General features: G+C 37.4%; 1 protein-coding gene across 5 annotated transcripts in view; it reads right to left on the minus strand.

Annotated features, from left to right (window-relative positions):
- Positions 1-18,966, minus strand: part of SUGCT (succinyl-CoA:glutarate-CoA transferase) — a 735,535-nt gene that overhangs the window by 105,497 nt on the left and 611,072 nt on the right. For all 5 annotated transcript variants that reach the window (XM_054497215.2, XM_054497218.2, XM_063667374.1 and 2 more), the window contains one exon: positions 11,985-12,048. In XM_054497215.2, the coding sequence (XP_054353190.1) occupies positions 11,985-12,048 (64 nt within the window). The remainder of the gene's footprint in view (positions 1-11,984; positions 12,049-18,966) is intronic.

Raw genomic sequence — 18,966 nt, forward strand, 5'->3', positions numbered from 1 at the left:
TCTGGGCAAGGAACATTTAGGAAATGCTGTGCTCTATCATGGGCCCCTCTCTAATTTCCCCTAAATAAGCTGTTACAGTGTTATCTATGACCTCTGCATTATTTTCACCTGCATGAACTGTCTGAAAATAATGATTTTGGAGGAGGCTTTCACACTGCATGGTCTCCACTGACTTTATACACAAAATATTTATCCAAGAGCTCCTACTTGGGAAACAAACAAAGAGGCCAGTTTAGCCTCGCACCCATCTGGCAGTGGCAGCCTCAGGATCTCCCAGTCCTCACTGTGTCTTATTTGACTGGTCACTGTCACATGCCCCATTACACAGTGCTTCTTGTCAGCCAGGACTTGGCACAGAGTAAACACTAGATAAACATTTGTTAAACGAAAGGGTGATTTGTTTTATGTATTTCTTAGAGAAACATGCGTGATTGTTTCAAGGTTTAATGGTTGAAAAATTAATGATGTGGCTAGTTTTATTTTTCCCCAAGACTACTTGTTACTGTAGATGAAGCTACGAGTTTATTAACTATCTATACTGTGTTTCCACTTAATCCTTCTATGTGCTGAGCACTGGACATTTATTATTATTTAATTAGTATAAGTTGCAGTGAGTATTTGGTCTTCCTGTCACAGATAAGAAAGCTGCCACTGAAATACGTGAGACAGGCTGTCAATTATCTCCAAGCATAAATTGCAAAACCAGGCTTTGAGCTCAGGTCTTGGTGACTAAGCCTACATGCTCTCCATTCTAGCCTATTTTGTATGCACACCACACATACATCCTACACATACACACGAAAACATCATAGAAGTTAATTAATATTTTTATGAATCATATTTTTGTTGTAGCTGAAAATGTATATAGCATGAAATTTACCATTTTGACCATTTTTAAGCGTACATTTTAGTGGCACTAAGTACATTCACATTGTTGTGCAACTATTATGCCATCCATCTCCAGAACTTTGTCATCTTCCCAAAGTGAAACTCTGTATTCTGTAAACACTAACTCGCCATACCCCTCTCCCTCCAGCCCCTGACAACCACTATTCTACTTTCTGTGTCTATGACCTTGACTACTCTAAGTACCTTATATGGAATCACGCAGTATTTGTCACTAATTTATTTTTAAACTTTTCTGGCCATAGTATCAACCACATGCTTGGGGAAGAAAAATCATGTTAACTCTATTATACTAACACAACATTGTTTGCAGTTTAATTAATGCTGCCCTAAGGAATCGGGCTCTAACTCTGAAATAAAACCAGCCCCAGGTCAGCAAGAGGAAATTTGCCCACACAGCACCATGGCCACAGAGATCACTGGAAAGACAAAAACTCTGGGTGATTCCAGGAGGCAGCTTAATATCTTGGGTCTTTTGATGATTGAAATCTGCATATATATCCCAAACATATCTCCTTTATTCCCCTTCCAAACAGCATTTCTGTTAATGTGTGAAAACAGTACAACTAGCAGGAAATGTAGTCCACATGTTTTAGTGCATTTACACTTACATGCTCTTGAGAATATTAAAATGGCCTAACAATACATTTTCTGATGGCTGCTGCTGCTTTTTTTTTAATAGAAACACAATTACAGACTTTGTAAAAAAAAACAAAAACAACAACAACAAAAAAAACCCATGTAATCCAAAATAGATAGGTAATCCCAAAATAGATAGGCTGAATCTAACTTTAAATTCTTAAAATGTAAATATTATTTAAATAAATGTCAACTGATCTTCAAATAAAACATTTAAAATATATCCAGCAGCCTTTAAATTAGAGACTAATGTAAGTAAGGTAAAAAAAAAAACTCAATAGTTGGTTCAACTTCCCTTTTTGGCTCAACTTTAGGAGATAACAGTAAATAGAGAAAAGAGGATAGATTAAAGATACACCCAGAGCTGGGTTTGAATTGCAACACTAACATTGGTTGGTACAGCAACATTAAGCAAATCTCTATCTTCTTATCTGTAAAATGGACATAGTAATATGGTTTACTGAATTGTCCTGGAGAAGAAACAAATGGTGTATATAAAGTATTCATATACATACCATATATAGACAAGTATTAAGCAGATGTTTATTTACTTACATTCCCTCCTATCAAATTTGAATGCTCCACAGCAATTATGCCATTAAAACCTATTCACAAAATATAGTTAAATGCAGCACAGTGAATTGTATTTTTCCATTAAATTAAAAGGATGAAAAGACTAATCCCATTAGAACAAGAAAACAAGGCACTAGAAGCTGAAGTCAGTTATTTAAGGTCACACATGAACTTGAAGGCCCAGCAACAAAGAGAAGGCAGAATTAGTCTTTGTTGCAGATATTCTTTAAGTCTACGGAGGGTAGTGCTTCTCTAGCTTTTTGTGGCTGCAGCATCTTCTTGGTACTTTTATTTGACCACATCCGTGCCTCAAATGCCCAAAATGTCCTGTTATTAACTTTTTTCATTTTTAATTTGATTAAAATTTGGTTTTTGCTTAACTGTTTGAAATGCTTACAGCTTCTTGAAATAACCCAGGATTTAGAGCTCTTAGGAACATTTCAAACAGACACAAGGGTTGTAAGTAGATTAGACTAATTGGCAACCCACTCCAAGAGGCACACAGCCCATTCTGACTTACACAATGTTCAGATAAAGGGCAAATTAGGGAAGCATTTCAAGGTCCCTCAGGCCCCCCTTCCTATGTGGTGTTAGAACATCTTACTCAAAGGAGGAACACTGAGACACGCTGACTGTTAATGCCATACCTAGATAAAGATATGACAATATGAAGATATGGTTTCATTAAAGCTGATACATACAGGACAAATAAGATTCGCTCCAGCTGAGGAGAGAAGCAATAAGGCCCACAGACCTAGCTCAGTGCCCCCATATCCTGAAGGTTTGGGGATGATATGAAAAATGGGATATGATACATTTCCTATTGATTATAGTAAGGTATCTGGAGGGTTTTTTTTAACCCCTTTACTACCATTTCTTTATCTCCACCAACGTCTTTTTAACATTAACATAACATTGTATGCTTAGTCAAAATTAAACTATGATCCTTTTAAATAAAAAGATGGCTTGCTCCATCTGGCTTAGTAAAGATAAATATTTTATCTAAGTCTTCTTAATCAGAATACTTCTTGACATCTTAAAGACTGATATTTAAAAAAAAAAAAATTCCATGAAATTCAGCCCAATTTATCTCTTCATGCACCAAAGAGTCCCTTCTTGGTAATGCTGAAGGAAAGCAAAGCCACTCCTCTTTGAGAAAGGATTAAAATGACTCCCTGTCCAACCATGAATAAACCCAACAATAAAGCCAAGCAACTCGCTCCTAGCTGAAGCCACTTGGAGGCAAAGATAACGTCACTTCTTGATTCTCCAAGTTAACGCCATGACACTGAAGTCTAAACTGGAAGATAATTTTAAAACTTTTGTATTTAGCTATTGTAAGATATTTGTTTTTACTTCTCTAATCAGTTTACATGTCTAATTAAATTTGATTAATTTATTCCCTAAAGGCTTATCGTAAAGTCAGTACTTAAAGTTGATCCAGAAAGACTTTTTTGTGTACTCAATGAAGGTTGGCTGCAGCTAATACACCAGGAACGCAATCAAGAACCGATGAAAGTTTCTGATACATCTTTTGACACAATAGCAAAAACGGTATACCATCATTTAGCCTTTTACTCTTCCTGTGGCTTTTTATTTTTCTTTTGATTTCTATATTCAGGTTAACATTCAATGGTCCACTCGGATTATTTAAAACATACCTCTAATCTCAAGGATCATTCTGCATAGGGATACTGGAAAAATTCCCAAAGAATGTATAAGTCCAATTAAATATTCCCCCAGGAAAATTCTTGAGCATAAATATCACTTCCTAGTAGTGAAAACTTACTCTGCACCCCACGAATTCATTGATAACTTAGGGCTGATTTGCAATAAGAGTTTCTTGTCTGTTAGACACATTCACTTATCGGGAAACCCACTAGGGTCTACGTTGATGAGGATATGTTGCAAAGGAACAACTGAGTTCTTGGCAGCTTTCCAAGACCCAACTAACAGGAATAAGAATTCCCAGAGCATGAAAGCCTAGGTCTCACAAAATATTTCTTCCTCATGCCACAGATAAGCATAGTTGATGGAGATCCCTGAGTTGTATCAGCGACAGTAACTTGGCTCTTAGAGCTTCTCTGGTGCCTGATGGAAAGACATTCCTGGGGATGCAATTCACGCCCCCTTTGTTTCCTCCCTGCTCTCCTAGGAAGGAAAATCACTGTGCTATTCATTTCTCACAGAACAGTAACAATGTCTACTATCCCACCTTATTGTAATAGGGACTTCCAGAGAAGACTCCAGGCACTCAATGGCAAGTCGCCTGAGAATACGCTGATTGATTTCACTCTCAGTACCCTGCCACGGGTTAAGGATTTAATAACGGTAAAAAATAATTGAGGACTTTGGGAAGTACCCTAGCTAGTCTATTTGAAAATTCACTTTCCTGCCAGCTTTCTCTCATTTTGTTGACAGACTCTAGAAACTTCCTTTCATCTCTTTCCTCTTTTTGCAGCTTAACCTGGTCCCTTAAGGAGTATGCTCTTTCTAGAAGATAAATTATGCACTACGCACAACATGAAAACTTTACACACTTTTCCTGTTGTCATCTGAAAGGCCTTTCTACCTGGAAGAAATAACTTATCTCACCTTTCATTCTCACATTGGTTTTACACAGAATTCCTTATGAGCACCAACATACTTAAACTTTATGGAGAGATATATGCTGAAACTTTGGTTCCTCTTAATTTTTCTTTTTCCCCAGTGAGATTTGTGACAGCCTTCCCCATTGCTGTTATCCATTATAGAAATTTAACTGCACTTTGAGGACATGTGATTTCAGAAACATGATCTAATTTTCTACCTAAAGAGAAGAAAAAAAGCTAAAAGTAACAGGGGAAGGCAAAGTCTTGTGTAGCATAGAAAAGGCAGAGTTGTAATGCATGGAAAATACAAGGCAGTTACTCCATTTAATGTATGGGCTTCAAATTGAAAACTAACTAAATAAGTAAAATAAATCGTTATCAGAGAGCTTCTGCAGGTAGCCAGTCCATTAATAAAAAATGCATACTGAATAAATGGATCATAAATCATGTTTTTGATTATCTAATAGTTTTCCATTGTAATCATCATCCAGAAAATGTTCTTAAGTTCCTAGTCGGCATACAGGGTGCTGGTTAGACTTCAAATTATGACATTTTTGCCCTCCAGGAGCTTATAAAGGTATACTGTCTCAAACCCAGAGAAGGGTTTTAGATCATTACTTACAAAACATCTTGCAAAACATTCAGAAATACAATGTGTCCAATAATAAAATAGAGGAGTACATTCAACTTTATACAAATTCACCTTAAAATCCAAACATCAATATTCTAATAATTTGATTCAAACTACGCTAATGCATGGTGGTGACTACTGTCTCTGCATCCAACATCCACTAGTTAAACATTGCTGCAAGTTCCAAATGTGAGTATTAAAATACTATGGAGAAAATATATTGAAGAACTTGGAGCCGCTTTCTGAAAAACAGATCAGGGGACCAGCAAGCAGAAGTAATTCAATTTCAAATCCTTTTGCATGTATAGAAGACTGCTTCCCCTTCACAGCACAGACACACTCACCACTGAAACACTTCCCAGAAGTGCAACTAGAATCAAATGACTGCAATGCACATTCACAGGAAGTATCTAAAAAAGGTTATGGTGAGAAACTGCAGAGCTACACATCAAACTCTATTCCAATGACATCCTTTGAAGTTTGGCACTCAGCACCAATGCTAACTTGGCACCTCCACAGTACATGCAAGGACAGCATGCTCCACTCTGGCTCAAAGGCCAAAGACCGGTGTGATTGCAAGAAGATGCAAATAGTGAATGGCTTGGTGGAAATTGGCCAACCTTTGGAATGTGATAACTTATGCAAGATCTTCCCGCTAAAGTCACAAATAAGGTGAAATTTACATAATGGCCCATCTCCTATTGCAGAAATGCTGTGATGTAAACTTTAATGTGCTTTTTAAATTTCTGTAATTAACAAATACAAATTTCTATCAATTTCACTGTTTAAAATTTAGGACACTGTAGGTCTTTACAAAAGTCTTCAACAGAGATAGAAATTACCCCTAAAATCAATCCATGAGAACATCTGCTAAACCGGTGGTTTCTATCCAAGCTCCACTTGCAAGTCCTACCTTCACTCCTTAGACAGTAGGAATCTCAGGGACCCCAGCATAGATATCTTTGAATTTTTTTTGATTTGTATTTAATGTGATTATTAGCTCTATTTTAGAACTTATTCCTGTGGCCTCTGGATCCCTCTTCGGGGTCACTGTGAGCCTGCCCCCTCCCTATTTCTCCACTGGAGTGCTTTCTCTGCTCCTCCAGGGTGCCAGGCACTCACATTGTTCATGTATCCGATTGCATTTTTTTTACATTATATAATTTCATTGAAGAATCATTGGCATTGTTGATGAATCATAGGATCATTACATCTATTAAAAAGCTATTTGTTCAAATTTTATCATAAAAATATGAAAACATTTTATCCTATGTACAATGATGTACACAAATTTAAATAGTCATCAAAGATACCTGAAGTAATTAAAGAGGTATATTTACAGTAGCACATCACAGTAGGTGGAAAACCACTCACAGATCCAACATTGATACTGTTTTTGTACTTGGTTACACACTGAAGGTGAAGCATACATTTCACTTCTCAGAGAAACCTTTCCTCAGCCTACACACTAGGTGAGGTCTCCCTGGTATGTGCACCCAGAGCCTTGAGCTGTAGCCCCTGATTCTCCAAGGAAACACTCAACCTACTTTTCCATGTTCATTGTTCATGCCTGTTTCCTCTGGCAAAGCATAAGCTCCACCAGGGACTGGTCCTATCCAGTTTTCTCCCCAGAGCTTAAGTAGTGTACCAGACACAGTAAGTTTAGTTAGCTTAGTTGTGGGGGGAAGGGGAGGGAACGTTTGAGGTTTTAGCACTCAATATAGGTTATATTAATTAAGAGCAAATTAGTACATTGTGCCTATCATGCTGACACTTCTATCATTAAGGTAATGGTGACCTAAAACTAACAACCACTTCCCTCACTGAGGGCTCTTAGAACACTAGAATGTTGGAGTCTGGCAAAGAGTCACATGATACCTGTTCTTACTTATACGTCCATTGATAGTTCATTTTTCTTTGTCTCTCTTCACTTTTAACTGTATAATAGGCTTTAAAGATCAGATGAGGGAGTACTTTAATGAATAATATACTAAATAAAGAATAATAGCATTAGCATAACTAAAACTCATACTTAGAGATAATTCATGGGCTTAACTAGTTTGCATGTTTTAACTAGATCATCTGTAAACACAAATTACATTTCTTTCGTAATTCTTTATTATAGTTGAAGATGATAGAGAATCATATGAAAGGGAGTATTTGCAATAGATATAATAAAGGAAATAGTTTAGATGATATTACTTATTGTATTTTAATAATGGTAATGATTACAAAGATTGAAACAATGTACTAAATGGCTGAAATAATTATTTTCTTTAAGTAGCCAAGAGGGATTTTTAAGAGGTAAATAATTTCGCATCCTTGTCCAAAGTATATTAAACATGGGTTGACCAGTACCTTTAATGTATTAATCAATAAGCTCTCATCTGAAGGAATGCTATGTGGATTTATACAACTCTAAAGAAGGCTCCATAAATATCACATGATTTACTGCTGTTTTTAAGAGACAAGTTTCTGGTAATGACTAAGAAAGTGCTTCAGGCAAATTAGTGTGACATACAGAAAATTCAGTTCATAAATAAGTTCAAGAAGTTCATAAATAAGGCAGGAAATATAAATAAGTAGAATAATTTGGAATGGTAATAAGATGGTAATGCTAATAATGCTAATAACAATCCTAATAAGGATTGTTACTGTAAACGTGAAGATGTGGATATGTATGTGTAAATCTATAGAACTACATCTAGCAAATTCAAAATGTGTTTCCACTAGTTAACCAGGAAACAGTGTAGCAAAAGTCACCTTTAACTATAGCTTGTGTTTCTTGTTTTGGCAGACTTACCATATTGAGAGACATTCTGAGGAAATTGAGTTATGTCTATAGCATTTATGAGTTCTCCAATGGGGACATCCCCAACAAAGAAAGGCAGAACTATCATAGGTAAATAAAATCAAGGACAGGTAGAATCCACAGACAAATTGTAAATTTTATTACTGATAAATTCCCTTTGCATTTAACAACTCTTGTCCTGTCTATGTGGCCTCTTATTGGGATATACTGAATTAGGAGATACAATAGCCTCTTTTTATCTGACATCTATAGGCAGAATTGTCCTTCCCCTTTCGCAAGAAATTCAGATGTGCTGCACTCAGAACACACTCGGATTCTAATTCCAAACATTAACTAGACTCATGCATTTCATCTGAAATCTGGGAATTCCCATATTGATAATTCTATAGAAAGAATACAAGATAACAAGACAGACATACCAAAAAGATGACTAAGCCCTATAAACATTAAACAAAAATAGAATTTTCCAAAGGGAGATTAAAACAAAAAAAGGAGAAAGAAATTGCTGTGGATCTGAGAACTCTATTGTAGTCAAGTGAATTTTTTACTCCAATTATTTACTTCTCCCTGTGCCCATTCTCCTCACCATATAACTTTGAAATTTCTCTCAGAAAGGGTCACATGTATTTCCCCACCCTTTTGGATACAGCCTAAAACTTGCTTTTGGCCAGGCACAGTGGCTGACATCTGTAATCCTAGCAGTTTGGGAGGCCAAGGCAGCTGGATCACCTGAGGTCAGGAGTTTGAGATCAGCCTGGCCAACATGGTAAAATCCCGTCTCTACTAAAAACGCAGAAATTAGTTGAGCGTGGTGGTACATCCCTGTAATCCCAGCTACTCAGGAGGCTGAGGCAGGGGAATCGCTTGAACCTGGGAGGCGGAGGTTGCAATGAGCTGAGATTGCACCACTGCACTCCAGCCTGGGCAACAGAATGAGACTCTGTCTCAAAACAAATTAATTAAAAAAAATAAAATTTGCTTGGACTAATAAGATGCAGGCAGAAGGGTTTGCCAGCTGTACACCAACATCTTACATAGCACTGTGGTTTCTGCTTGCCCCAGTGTTCTGCAGCCATGACCGTCAGAAGAGTAGGAGAGACACACAGATTAGAAATGACTTCAAGCATAGGCAGGAGCTAAACCTGGCCAGACCTGGAACTAGAAGCAAAGCTACCCAGCTGAGCCCAAACTATATGAAACATCCCAGCTAATCCACATGCATGGCATACACAAATGCTTATGTTTGAAAACCATTAAGAGCTTGAGGTTATTTCTTACACAGAATTCTTGTGACAATGGTTACCTGATACATTTATAAATTAAAGTAGGCAAAAGAAATATTCTTCCCTTCTAGTAATCTGTAAAGAATACTTCCCTCCTCCTGAGATTTAGCTTTCATTTATTTACAGTGAAAGTCAGCAAATTACGCCTGATTGAAAGAGTGTTACCTCCAGTGAGTTCATTCTTGGTTGGCCACTGACTTACTTTTTTCCTATTATCATTGCTGACAATCATATTAACTTTCAAATGCTTACCCTTTCTCTAATGTGTTGGGGATACCAACCCCTGTATGACCTCATCTGTAAACTTGTGGGGTTAAGTGATTCTTAAGTTCTTCAGGGCCCAGACTTCCAAGGAGAGATGTGTGGAAGACCACAGCATGGTGGGCAGAGGAGGAAAGCTAAACAATAGGAGTGCTAACCTATCCATCAGCCTAACTCTGCTTCCATCTGTGTTAGCTATGGATTCTTCGTGTGGAAAATCAGTTTTACTGTTTAAATATCAAAAACTACTAGACCAGATGTTTTCTAAAGATCTAATACTCAAAGACCTATGATTACATTTTTTATTTTAACCACCCCCTTCTCTTTATTTCTATTCCCATGGCCCTAATTTAAGACACTATCACCTAACCTCCTGTATCACTTCCTAACCTGACCGCCAGCTTTAAGCTGTAAATTGTGTCATTTTATTCCCCTACTTAAAACGAGAGAAAACCCAACTTTAACAGGGCCCCCAGGCTCTCCCTATCTCTCCAGTCTAATTTCCTGCCCCACTTCCCCACCTTTCATCCTGGCTTAGAACATACCCCACTCTTCATCACCTCGGAGTTTTCTCCCATGCTGTTCCCTCTGCTGGAAACGCTCACCCTCTATTCATTCTGCCCTTCAGTGTCATGTTATAAGTCTGCCTCTCAGAGAGACTTTCTTCGATCACCTACACTATAGAAGGCCCCACCTGACCCCTATCATTCTCTATGACAGCACCTTCTTCTTTCTTTCTTTGCACTTATGACTTACAGTTATAGAAACATTTGTTGGTTGTTATATCATTCAACTTTCTATTAAGTATCAGCTCCAGGTGGCCAGGGGTGAAGTTGTCTGGTTTATTTTTGTATTTTTAGGACCCAAAGCAGTACCTGGCACATAGTATATACTCAGTAATATAGATGAGTGGATGAACTAATGAACTTCTTAGCTTTTGTCACATTTTTTTCTACCACTTTTCTATACCATATAACATTTCCCTAGAACGTGTGATCTCAGTTTTTCATTTGCTTATACCTGCTCTCTTAGTTACCTTCCTTAATCCATGCATAATGTTCCTTATATTCTTGAACATTAGAATTTTCTCTTCAACTTTCTTTATTCATCATACTTCCCTCTTCTTACTCTTTTCATGTGCGAGTGGTCACTATCTGGTAGGTTATGGGAGATTATTATAAAGCTGATCCCAAATCTTAGGATTAAATTCTATTTAGGATAAAATTAACAAGAATAGTCCTTCAATAAATGAGATCAGATAACTGTAGAAGTCAATACTCTATGCCACCTGACTGAGGTGACTGAGGAGTTTGGCAGATACCTAAATTCCAAGTAAGATGGCCAGGAAATGGTTTTAGGAAAAAACAATAACAAAAATTATATCCTAGCTAATTTCACTGACCTCCATCAGAAGAAAAGAAAAAAAAATAAGTGCTTGGTTTGTGTATAGTCTAGAAAATATGGACACAATGAACAAATAATGTGGAACTCCATTGCTGGAATGTGGATTTTCCAGCAATGCCTGGAATAGAGAAACAACATATCTGATAAAGGTAATATTATGATTATCAGAGAAATGAAGGCTGTGGGAGGGAAATGTACTGGTCACAAGCTCTCACTACAGTTTAAATGCACCACCTAAGAGGATGCTTTGAGAGTAGGCATGAGGCTACTGGCTGCTGAAATGAGAGCTCCCTCTGCAAGTAAAGAAGCTGGCATTTCAGCTTAGGCAGCAGTCTCTGGTGAGTTGGTTTAGTATGAGTCAACTTACAAAAATTCAATCTATTCTGGGTGTACTGAAAACATTTAGTTTCTTGATCTGTAAAGCCAAGATCCATACCTTAAACCACAGTTCTGAAAGAAAATGCCCGAGCCTGAGCAGTCAGTAGCCTTCCTCGGACTCCAGTTACATCTTGCCTGGCTTTCTTTCCAATTCTCATATGAACGACACTCTATTTATTGTTATTGGCCATACCTATTACTATCAACCTGTTGATAATTACATGATGTACTTTTGTGAGCACGTGATTACACAAAATGGAATTAAGAAATGCAAGCATTTTTTTGTCATCGTGGCAATCCGACACTCCTTAGAGCTAAGACACAAGGCCATAGTGTCAGCATACATTTTTGTGAGTGCAGTCCTAGGATTCCCCTTTTACCCAACATTATAAATTTGGATAATGTCTTGGAAAGTTGTTTTTGAGGTCATAAGCTACCTGTAGTAAACAGCATATGGGACAATTAATAAAGAAAGATGTTAGAGAAAATACCGAAACTTTTCAGACCTGGGACAGAAATCTTCCCCACAGTTGGATGCTCCATCTCCATAACGAGGCCATTGTGTAATACCTGAAAAGGCAAAAACAGAGAGAAAAATAATTTACAAAAATAAAACCATCTTCAATCGCAAGGCATGGACAGCCATCTATTCAGTCAACATCAAAGAAAGACATGGCAAAACACAGAGGTGTTTAAAATTTTCATTTGAAAGTAAATATTTGACATAAAAACAATGTTTCATCTTATAATATACCAAATGAAGCCAAAAAAGACTAGAGGATTCACGGACTAGAAAACATTTCAATAAGACCTTCCCACTATTAACATTTTTATTTGCTCCTAAATATAGCGGATGATTTCCTGTCTTTCATCTATGGATGCTCCCCTAATATTAAAGCTCAGCCTTTTCCTGCATAACCTTATGGCAGGACTCAGCCAAGGTTAAGAAATAGAACCTTGAACAGAGCAGCACACTGGGGTGGTATACATGCTCCTGGAAATCTGTTCAGCAGAAGGTATGCGGAGTCAGTCCAGTTTGAAGAATAAATCAGAGTATCCAGAAGGCTCGGTGACTGCTGGAGGTGGAAGGATTCAGGGCTGCTGTGACAAGCAAATGAGCAGCTGACAGCAAATCCAGAGGAGACCCAGGTCAGAGGCAAGCACAGGGAAGCTGAACCAGGAACGTTTTCAATGGTGGCCAAGACCTTAAGAGTAAGACTAGAGTTCAGAAACAGGATTCCAGGATGCTGGCGTAAAAAAGCCAAAGACTTCATCCCAGAGGGCTGACTAGGTTCTCATGCAATGGTGAGGCAGGAAATTTTAAAAATAATAAAATAAAATAAAATTTTCTATATTAAATTAATTTATTTCAAAGACAACAATAAGTATATTTTTATAAATTCTTATTCTCTATAACTAATAACTTCAAATATTTTATTTTATCTAAAAATACAATAAAAATCATAGAAAACCTAAACAAACCTAAAACTACAACTATCTAAACACGATAATAAAAATTATAAAATAAACCAATACGAAACTCTTTAAAACAAAACCTAAATAATAAACATCTAAATTAGTTAATAACAATCATATACAATCATAAATTATAAACCTATTACAATTTAATTAACTATCTTTATCCTGCTTCTATATCCCTACTCTAACACCACTATAAACTTACTTCAAACTAACCCACCCCCTTTTATAAAATATACATAAAAATCAAATACTATCTTTATTCTAAACCCAATCTTTAAACATTAAATCTACTAAATCTAAATACACTCAGTAATAAAAATACCCTCCTACATATACCCCAAAGTCTCTCTCTAATCCTCCTAATCCCACAACAATAGGACCGGGATAGGTATCTAGTGTCCCACCAAGAACACAAGGTAGCTTTGGCTTGGATTTAAAATCTAAGGCCAGTTACTAGTGCAGGGACATTCTACCAGTGCCTGACAAGAGAAATGTGACTTGATGCTGAATCACTTGAGTATTGAAATGAAGCAACTTAAATCCCTGGCAAACGAAGGCTGGAATTTTCCCTGGGGGTAGGCAAAAAGACAAAATCTGCAGTGCCCTCCAACTAGAGGTGGTGGACAGGCTGAGGGCATGGAACCAAATTCGGACACATAAGTGTTGAATTATTGGAGGCAAAATGTTCTGTGATACACAAATAAAAATGCAACACATTTTTTCTTTGAAAAAAAAACAACAACTGGAGGCTAGCTGGGTATACTGTCTCAAAGAATCCAACATCTATTACTGGAACCTCAGTAAGACATTTATGGGCATCTTTCATATAAATTGTGTTTCACCTGCACTATCTACCAAGCAGAGAACCTCTCTCTTCCTGTCCTGTACGTGCATCTAAATGACAGAAGTATTTCAGTGGCACAGTAATCTTACAGACCACGATTTCATGCCAGCATCCCAAAGAGTGGCAGTTATAATGGTTCTACAGCATTTTGAGCTTCAGGTAAAAGCAAGATTTGCATATCTACCTTCTTACCATAATCCATTCACAGAGCAAAAGAGCATGGAATAAAGAAAGTAATAAAATGTTTTCTCACTTTGTTAAACTCAGAGAAAGAGCTCAAATTTCTTGGGTTTTATTCATTTCTAGTGAGTCACATCATAAAATAAATCATCAATAAGACAACTTCATGGGTGACTTTTTAAGTTTAGAACTACAGTTTTGCTATAGCTAAATATTCTGGCTGCCACTGGTTTCTTTGGGAATGGTTACCACTTTTCGGGTGATGCTCTTTAAACAACGATGTCAACCTCCCTCATTGAGGATGATACCACACCACACAGAGATTCTTTCTTTTGGGATCACCAGGTTTGTACTCAAGAGCTGGCCAGATAAAATTCTCGCCAGTGTTAGAATTGTGCTATAATTTAATTCTGGTGTGGCTCGTTCTCAGCACCCGCCCCGCACAGCTTCCTCCTATGTGGGGGTGGGGGCTAAATGCCAACGGGAGGTGCTAAATCTCAGTTCTACTGAGGACAGGAACAAAAATACCGAGCTAAATTTCACTCAAAACAATTATCTGCACACTGAATCATTCTTCTCTCCTCGTATCTCTGTTGCCCTCCTGACTACCTCTTTGTAATAACACTGCAGTGCTACTCACGAAAGACAAAAGTGAGTGTTCTTAGCTAAATATAACTTAACCGATAGTGTTGAAATTAATTAACGCTGAATTTTAATCATGTAGCAAACGTTAAGTGTCAAACGTGAAAGGGTAGTTGGTAAAGGTCAAGGGACATACGTCAAAGTTTTGTGAAGCAAAAGCTAGCAGTTGATTGAAATTTTCCACGGAAGCAGTTTAAAGAGTGTACTTTCTCCACCCCTACGCCGATTGCTGTCTATATAGGATATTTTTCAGTATGAAACTTTAACCTTATCAATGCCTTTGCATTGAAAACCATTCCGTTTTAAGCAAAAATATAAATTCTTCTTACGTTCGGCAGAGGAAATTAACTGCAGTTTCTCATTTGCTGTAGCATGCATACAATTATGAGGCAAATGGGCTGGTGTGAGCCCCATGTTCAGAAGGAACTGATGTATTCCCCTGCTTGGTTGCCGCCCACCTTTTCATATAAAGTGTGAAGTCCATATGATTCCATAGGCTTTCTTCGTGAATCAGGTCAGAATATCCCAGAGAACAATGGGGGCTGTGGCAGTGCTGTCCCTGGAAACCCTGCCTAATGACTTGGAATCTTGGAAAACTCTCCAGCCTTGTTTGTGGGGCGAATCCTGCTCTGCTTAGTAACATATTAGAGGATTTCAGAACCCAGGAAGTCTGTCTGAATTCTAACATAAATCTCTCCTGCTTCATTACCCTTTCACGTTCGACACTTCAACTCCCTTTCGTGTTTGACGCTTAACTTTGCCACATGATTAAATTTGTCTCCTCTAAGCTTCATTGGAAATGAAAGAACTACCTGTTATCACCATTTGTATAACATTTTTTGGTGAATGGTTACTAAATGTTTCCTTGTTCTTTTCTCATCTGGCCCCAACACCCCAACCTCTATCACCTTAACCTAGAAATTCAATTTAAAAATGTTTCATTTTCTGACCACTAACAATTAACTGCTATAATTTCCCTTAAGATATTCATGGCTTAAAGAGAGTTTCATGCCTTGGTGCTAGGTCTGGCCATTCAGGGCATTCTTTGTTGCATATTGAGTTATTTCAACATAAGGCAGGGAATTTCTCCAGAATTTTGTAGTGAATTTTGTCCATTTAGCAATGTCTTTGGATTTTACTGTTTTCTCCTTCATTTTACTTATTTTATCCTTCCTAGGTCTTTCATGGTTTAGTAGCTCTTCTAAATTCCATTTCTTCTCCTTGAAATTTCAAAAGCCTATTCTTGACAAGAATAGAATTGTAGTCAGTGCGCCAACCTCTTTAGCAAAGTATCAGGCCTATTTAAAATAAGGTCTCTCTTTCTTTCTCAAGTGTTTTACAGATTGACAGCCTAATGACAGAGTCAAGTGGTAATGTATTAATGATGGGGGGAAAGAGTAAAATGTATACCTTAAAGTAACGTGGGAAATAAAAGTTTAAGTGAAAGTAAGAAAGTCTTTTTATAAAGTCCTATGGCAGAAATGGCAGAAGAAAAAAATTGGTAATATAGCACTAGCAAGACAAAAAATACAAAAAATAAAAATCGATACCCTTTCCATAGACAGTGAAAATATTTATGGAAAGTGAGAGTGCAATATTCTAATGAAAAGACATGAAATTACATACGCAAATGATATTTGAAAACACTACACTGTCCTTACACATATCAGAATCAAAGTAATACCATCAATGGCATTAGCAATAATGTACAAAAGAGAACTGACCTATCTATTCACTGTGAATAATGATATGACCTATTCATTCAACAAACATGATAGCACTTATATGCTAGGCAAAATGAAGAAGCTGGCAGTGAAAAGATGAACGAACCTGCATTAAAAATGTATGTAATTAGAAGAGAGGGTGCAGAGTAAGAGATATTTTTTATAACACAGTCATATAAATTGTTATAACACAGTTTAAGCTCCATAACAAAGGAGCAAATCCAATGAGGAGCAAGTAGGTAACTCTGCCTATCTTGAAAGAAGTTGGTGATTTGTTAGATTAAGATAATATAACTTAGGTCAGGGAGGTTAGTAAAGACCAGAGAACAAAGATAATATTGAAATTAGATGTTAAGATTAAAAACAACAATGATAAATGTAGTAACAGCAGGTGCTGCTCAACAAAACTCCTTAAGGGTCAGGCATTGGGTTAGGAGCTAAAGCTTTGTTCATTTAATCCTCTCATTAACCAGATTAGGTAGGAATTATTATCTTCATCTCTACTGATAAGGTGTTAGAAACCTAGAGGGGCTAAGTATTTATCCAAGATTTCACAACCTTGGCTGATTACTAAGTGGCTGATCTTGGATTATAATTTAGGTGTGTCTAATTTAGCCAGGTTCTGGCAGTTGGAGACAAAAAATAATGGAAAAGCTTTATTTGATTTACCATTAAAATAACTAGCTGATGTGGTCAATTCTGTAAAACAAATTAGTCACTTTAATGAGGAAAGAAAATCAGCCAGATTACATGACACCATGTGGTCCTATTAGTTAATAAACTGAGCTGCACCGTTGCAGGTAGCCAAGGATACTCTGGCACCACAGACACAAAGGCTGTGAAAATTGGAAGTATTTGAAGGGGATGGACCCAGAGGGTGATCTTGGGCAAGGCGCTTCAGTAGTCTAAGGCTTAAAACCCTCATCAGTGGCCAGGCGTGGTGGCCCACATCTGTAATCCCAGCACTTTGGGAGGCCGAGGCAGGTGGATCACCTCAGTTCAGGAGTTCAAGACCAGGCAGGCCGACATGGCGAAACCCCACGTCTACCAAAAAAAAATAAAAATTTAGCCAGGCGTGGTGGTGTGGGCATGGTGGTGTGCGCCTGTAATCTCAGCTACTCGGGATGCTGAGACAGAAGAATCACTTGAACCCAGGAGACGCAGGTTGCAGTGAGTCAAGATTGTGCTACTGCACTCCAGCCTGGGCGACAGAGCAAGACTCTGTTTCAAAAAAAAAATTCAAAAAATTTTAAAAAGAGAAAATTTAAAACAAGAATCTTTATTAGTAAAAAGGGGATAACAATATCTCTTCTAAGGGACGAAGTGCGATGATGAGTATAAAGCCCTGAGCATAGGCCCTGGTGCAGAGTGTGCTCACAAGAAGTGGCAACTGTTTTTCCTGTTACCAATAGACTGGGTTCAAACTCTGGCTTCATCAGGTACAAGATGTGTGGCTTTGGGGTACACTCATTGAACACATATTAAATGTACTAACAGTAAAGAATGATCATTAACAATAAGCATTAAATACATATTAATGTGCCAGGCATTGTTAAGTGCTGAGGAAAAACTGGGTCACAGAAAACTCAAGGTCATGCCCTCAAGAAGCTTACTGCCTTTTAATGGAAACTTTCTAATTAAGCAGAAACCACTGGTCTGTTATTGTTACATAATATTATCTGTTTTGTCCCCTTTTATATGCCCAGTGCCATGAATGTTATCTGGCACTATCTGGTAGATGCTCAATTAACATTTACTGAATTTTTTTTAATTAAATTGAATTAACTGAGTAAATTGCAGGTAGTTCCTTTTGGTTTCTTTATTTTGTAGAAGTTGGGGGAGAGTGCTCTTATTTTAAGCTTTTAATGAATGCCTAGAGTTCTCTAGACACAAAACTGTTTTACTGAATTTCCAAAATACAGTCATTTTTAGGAACTTAGATATCAAGTTCTAGTGTTGCCTTGCAATTTCTTCAGTTTTCTAAAGCAGCTTCTAGCTGATCTTGAATCTGCCATATACACTGTACATATTTTAAGACACTCCAGAGGCCATGCCGAGAAGCTCTGCACGGACAATGGTCATTATCGATAAAGGAAAGCCAAAAAACATGGGCATGCACATTTACACATGTGAAATGAATCTACTAAACTTGAAGAAAACAATTACAGAATTCTTCTTCATTAGAAATACTCAGAAAACCATTTCTAAAACACACAATATCTTACTAAGCAAAAAACACTGGAGTAATATTCTTTATTTTATTTCCCATTTTAGCAATTTAGTCATTCCTTTAGCATAATAGGAAAACAACCTTGGAATAATATTTGAAAGGTTACATAACTGAAGGCAAAACTTACAGTGAATACATTAAAAAGTTAATTAAACTATTTCTGAAAACTGTGCCCTCAAAAAATGCAAAAATAACATAAATTCATGAAAACAAATTGACATGAAAGTCCCTAACTTTACTTACATCAAGGGTCCGCAAACCGGTACCATGGTCCATGGTATCAGGGGTCCACAAACCAGTACCGGTCCTTGGCCTGTTAGGAAGCGACCTGAACAGCAGGAGGTGAGCAGTGGGCAAGGAGCATTACAGCTTGAGCTCCGCCTCCT

The sequence above is a fragment of the Pongo pygmaeus genome, chromosome 6, assembly GCF_028885625.2.
Source record: "Pongo pygmaeus isolate AG05252 chromosome 6, NHGRI_mPonPyg2-v2.0_pri, whole genome shotgun sequence".
Taxonomy (NCBI): domain Eukaryota; kingdom Metazoa; phylum Chordata; class Mammalia; order Primates; family Hominidae; genus Pongo; species Pongo pygmaeus.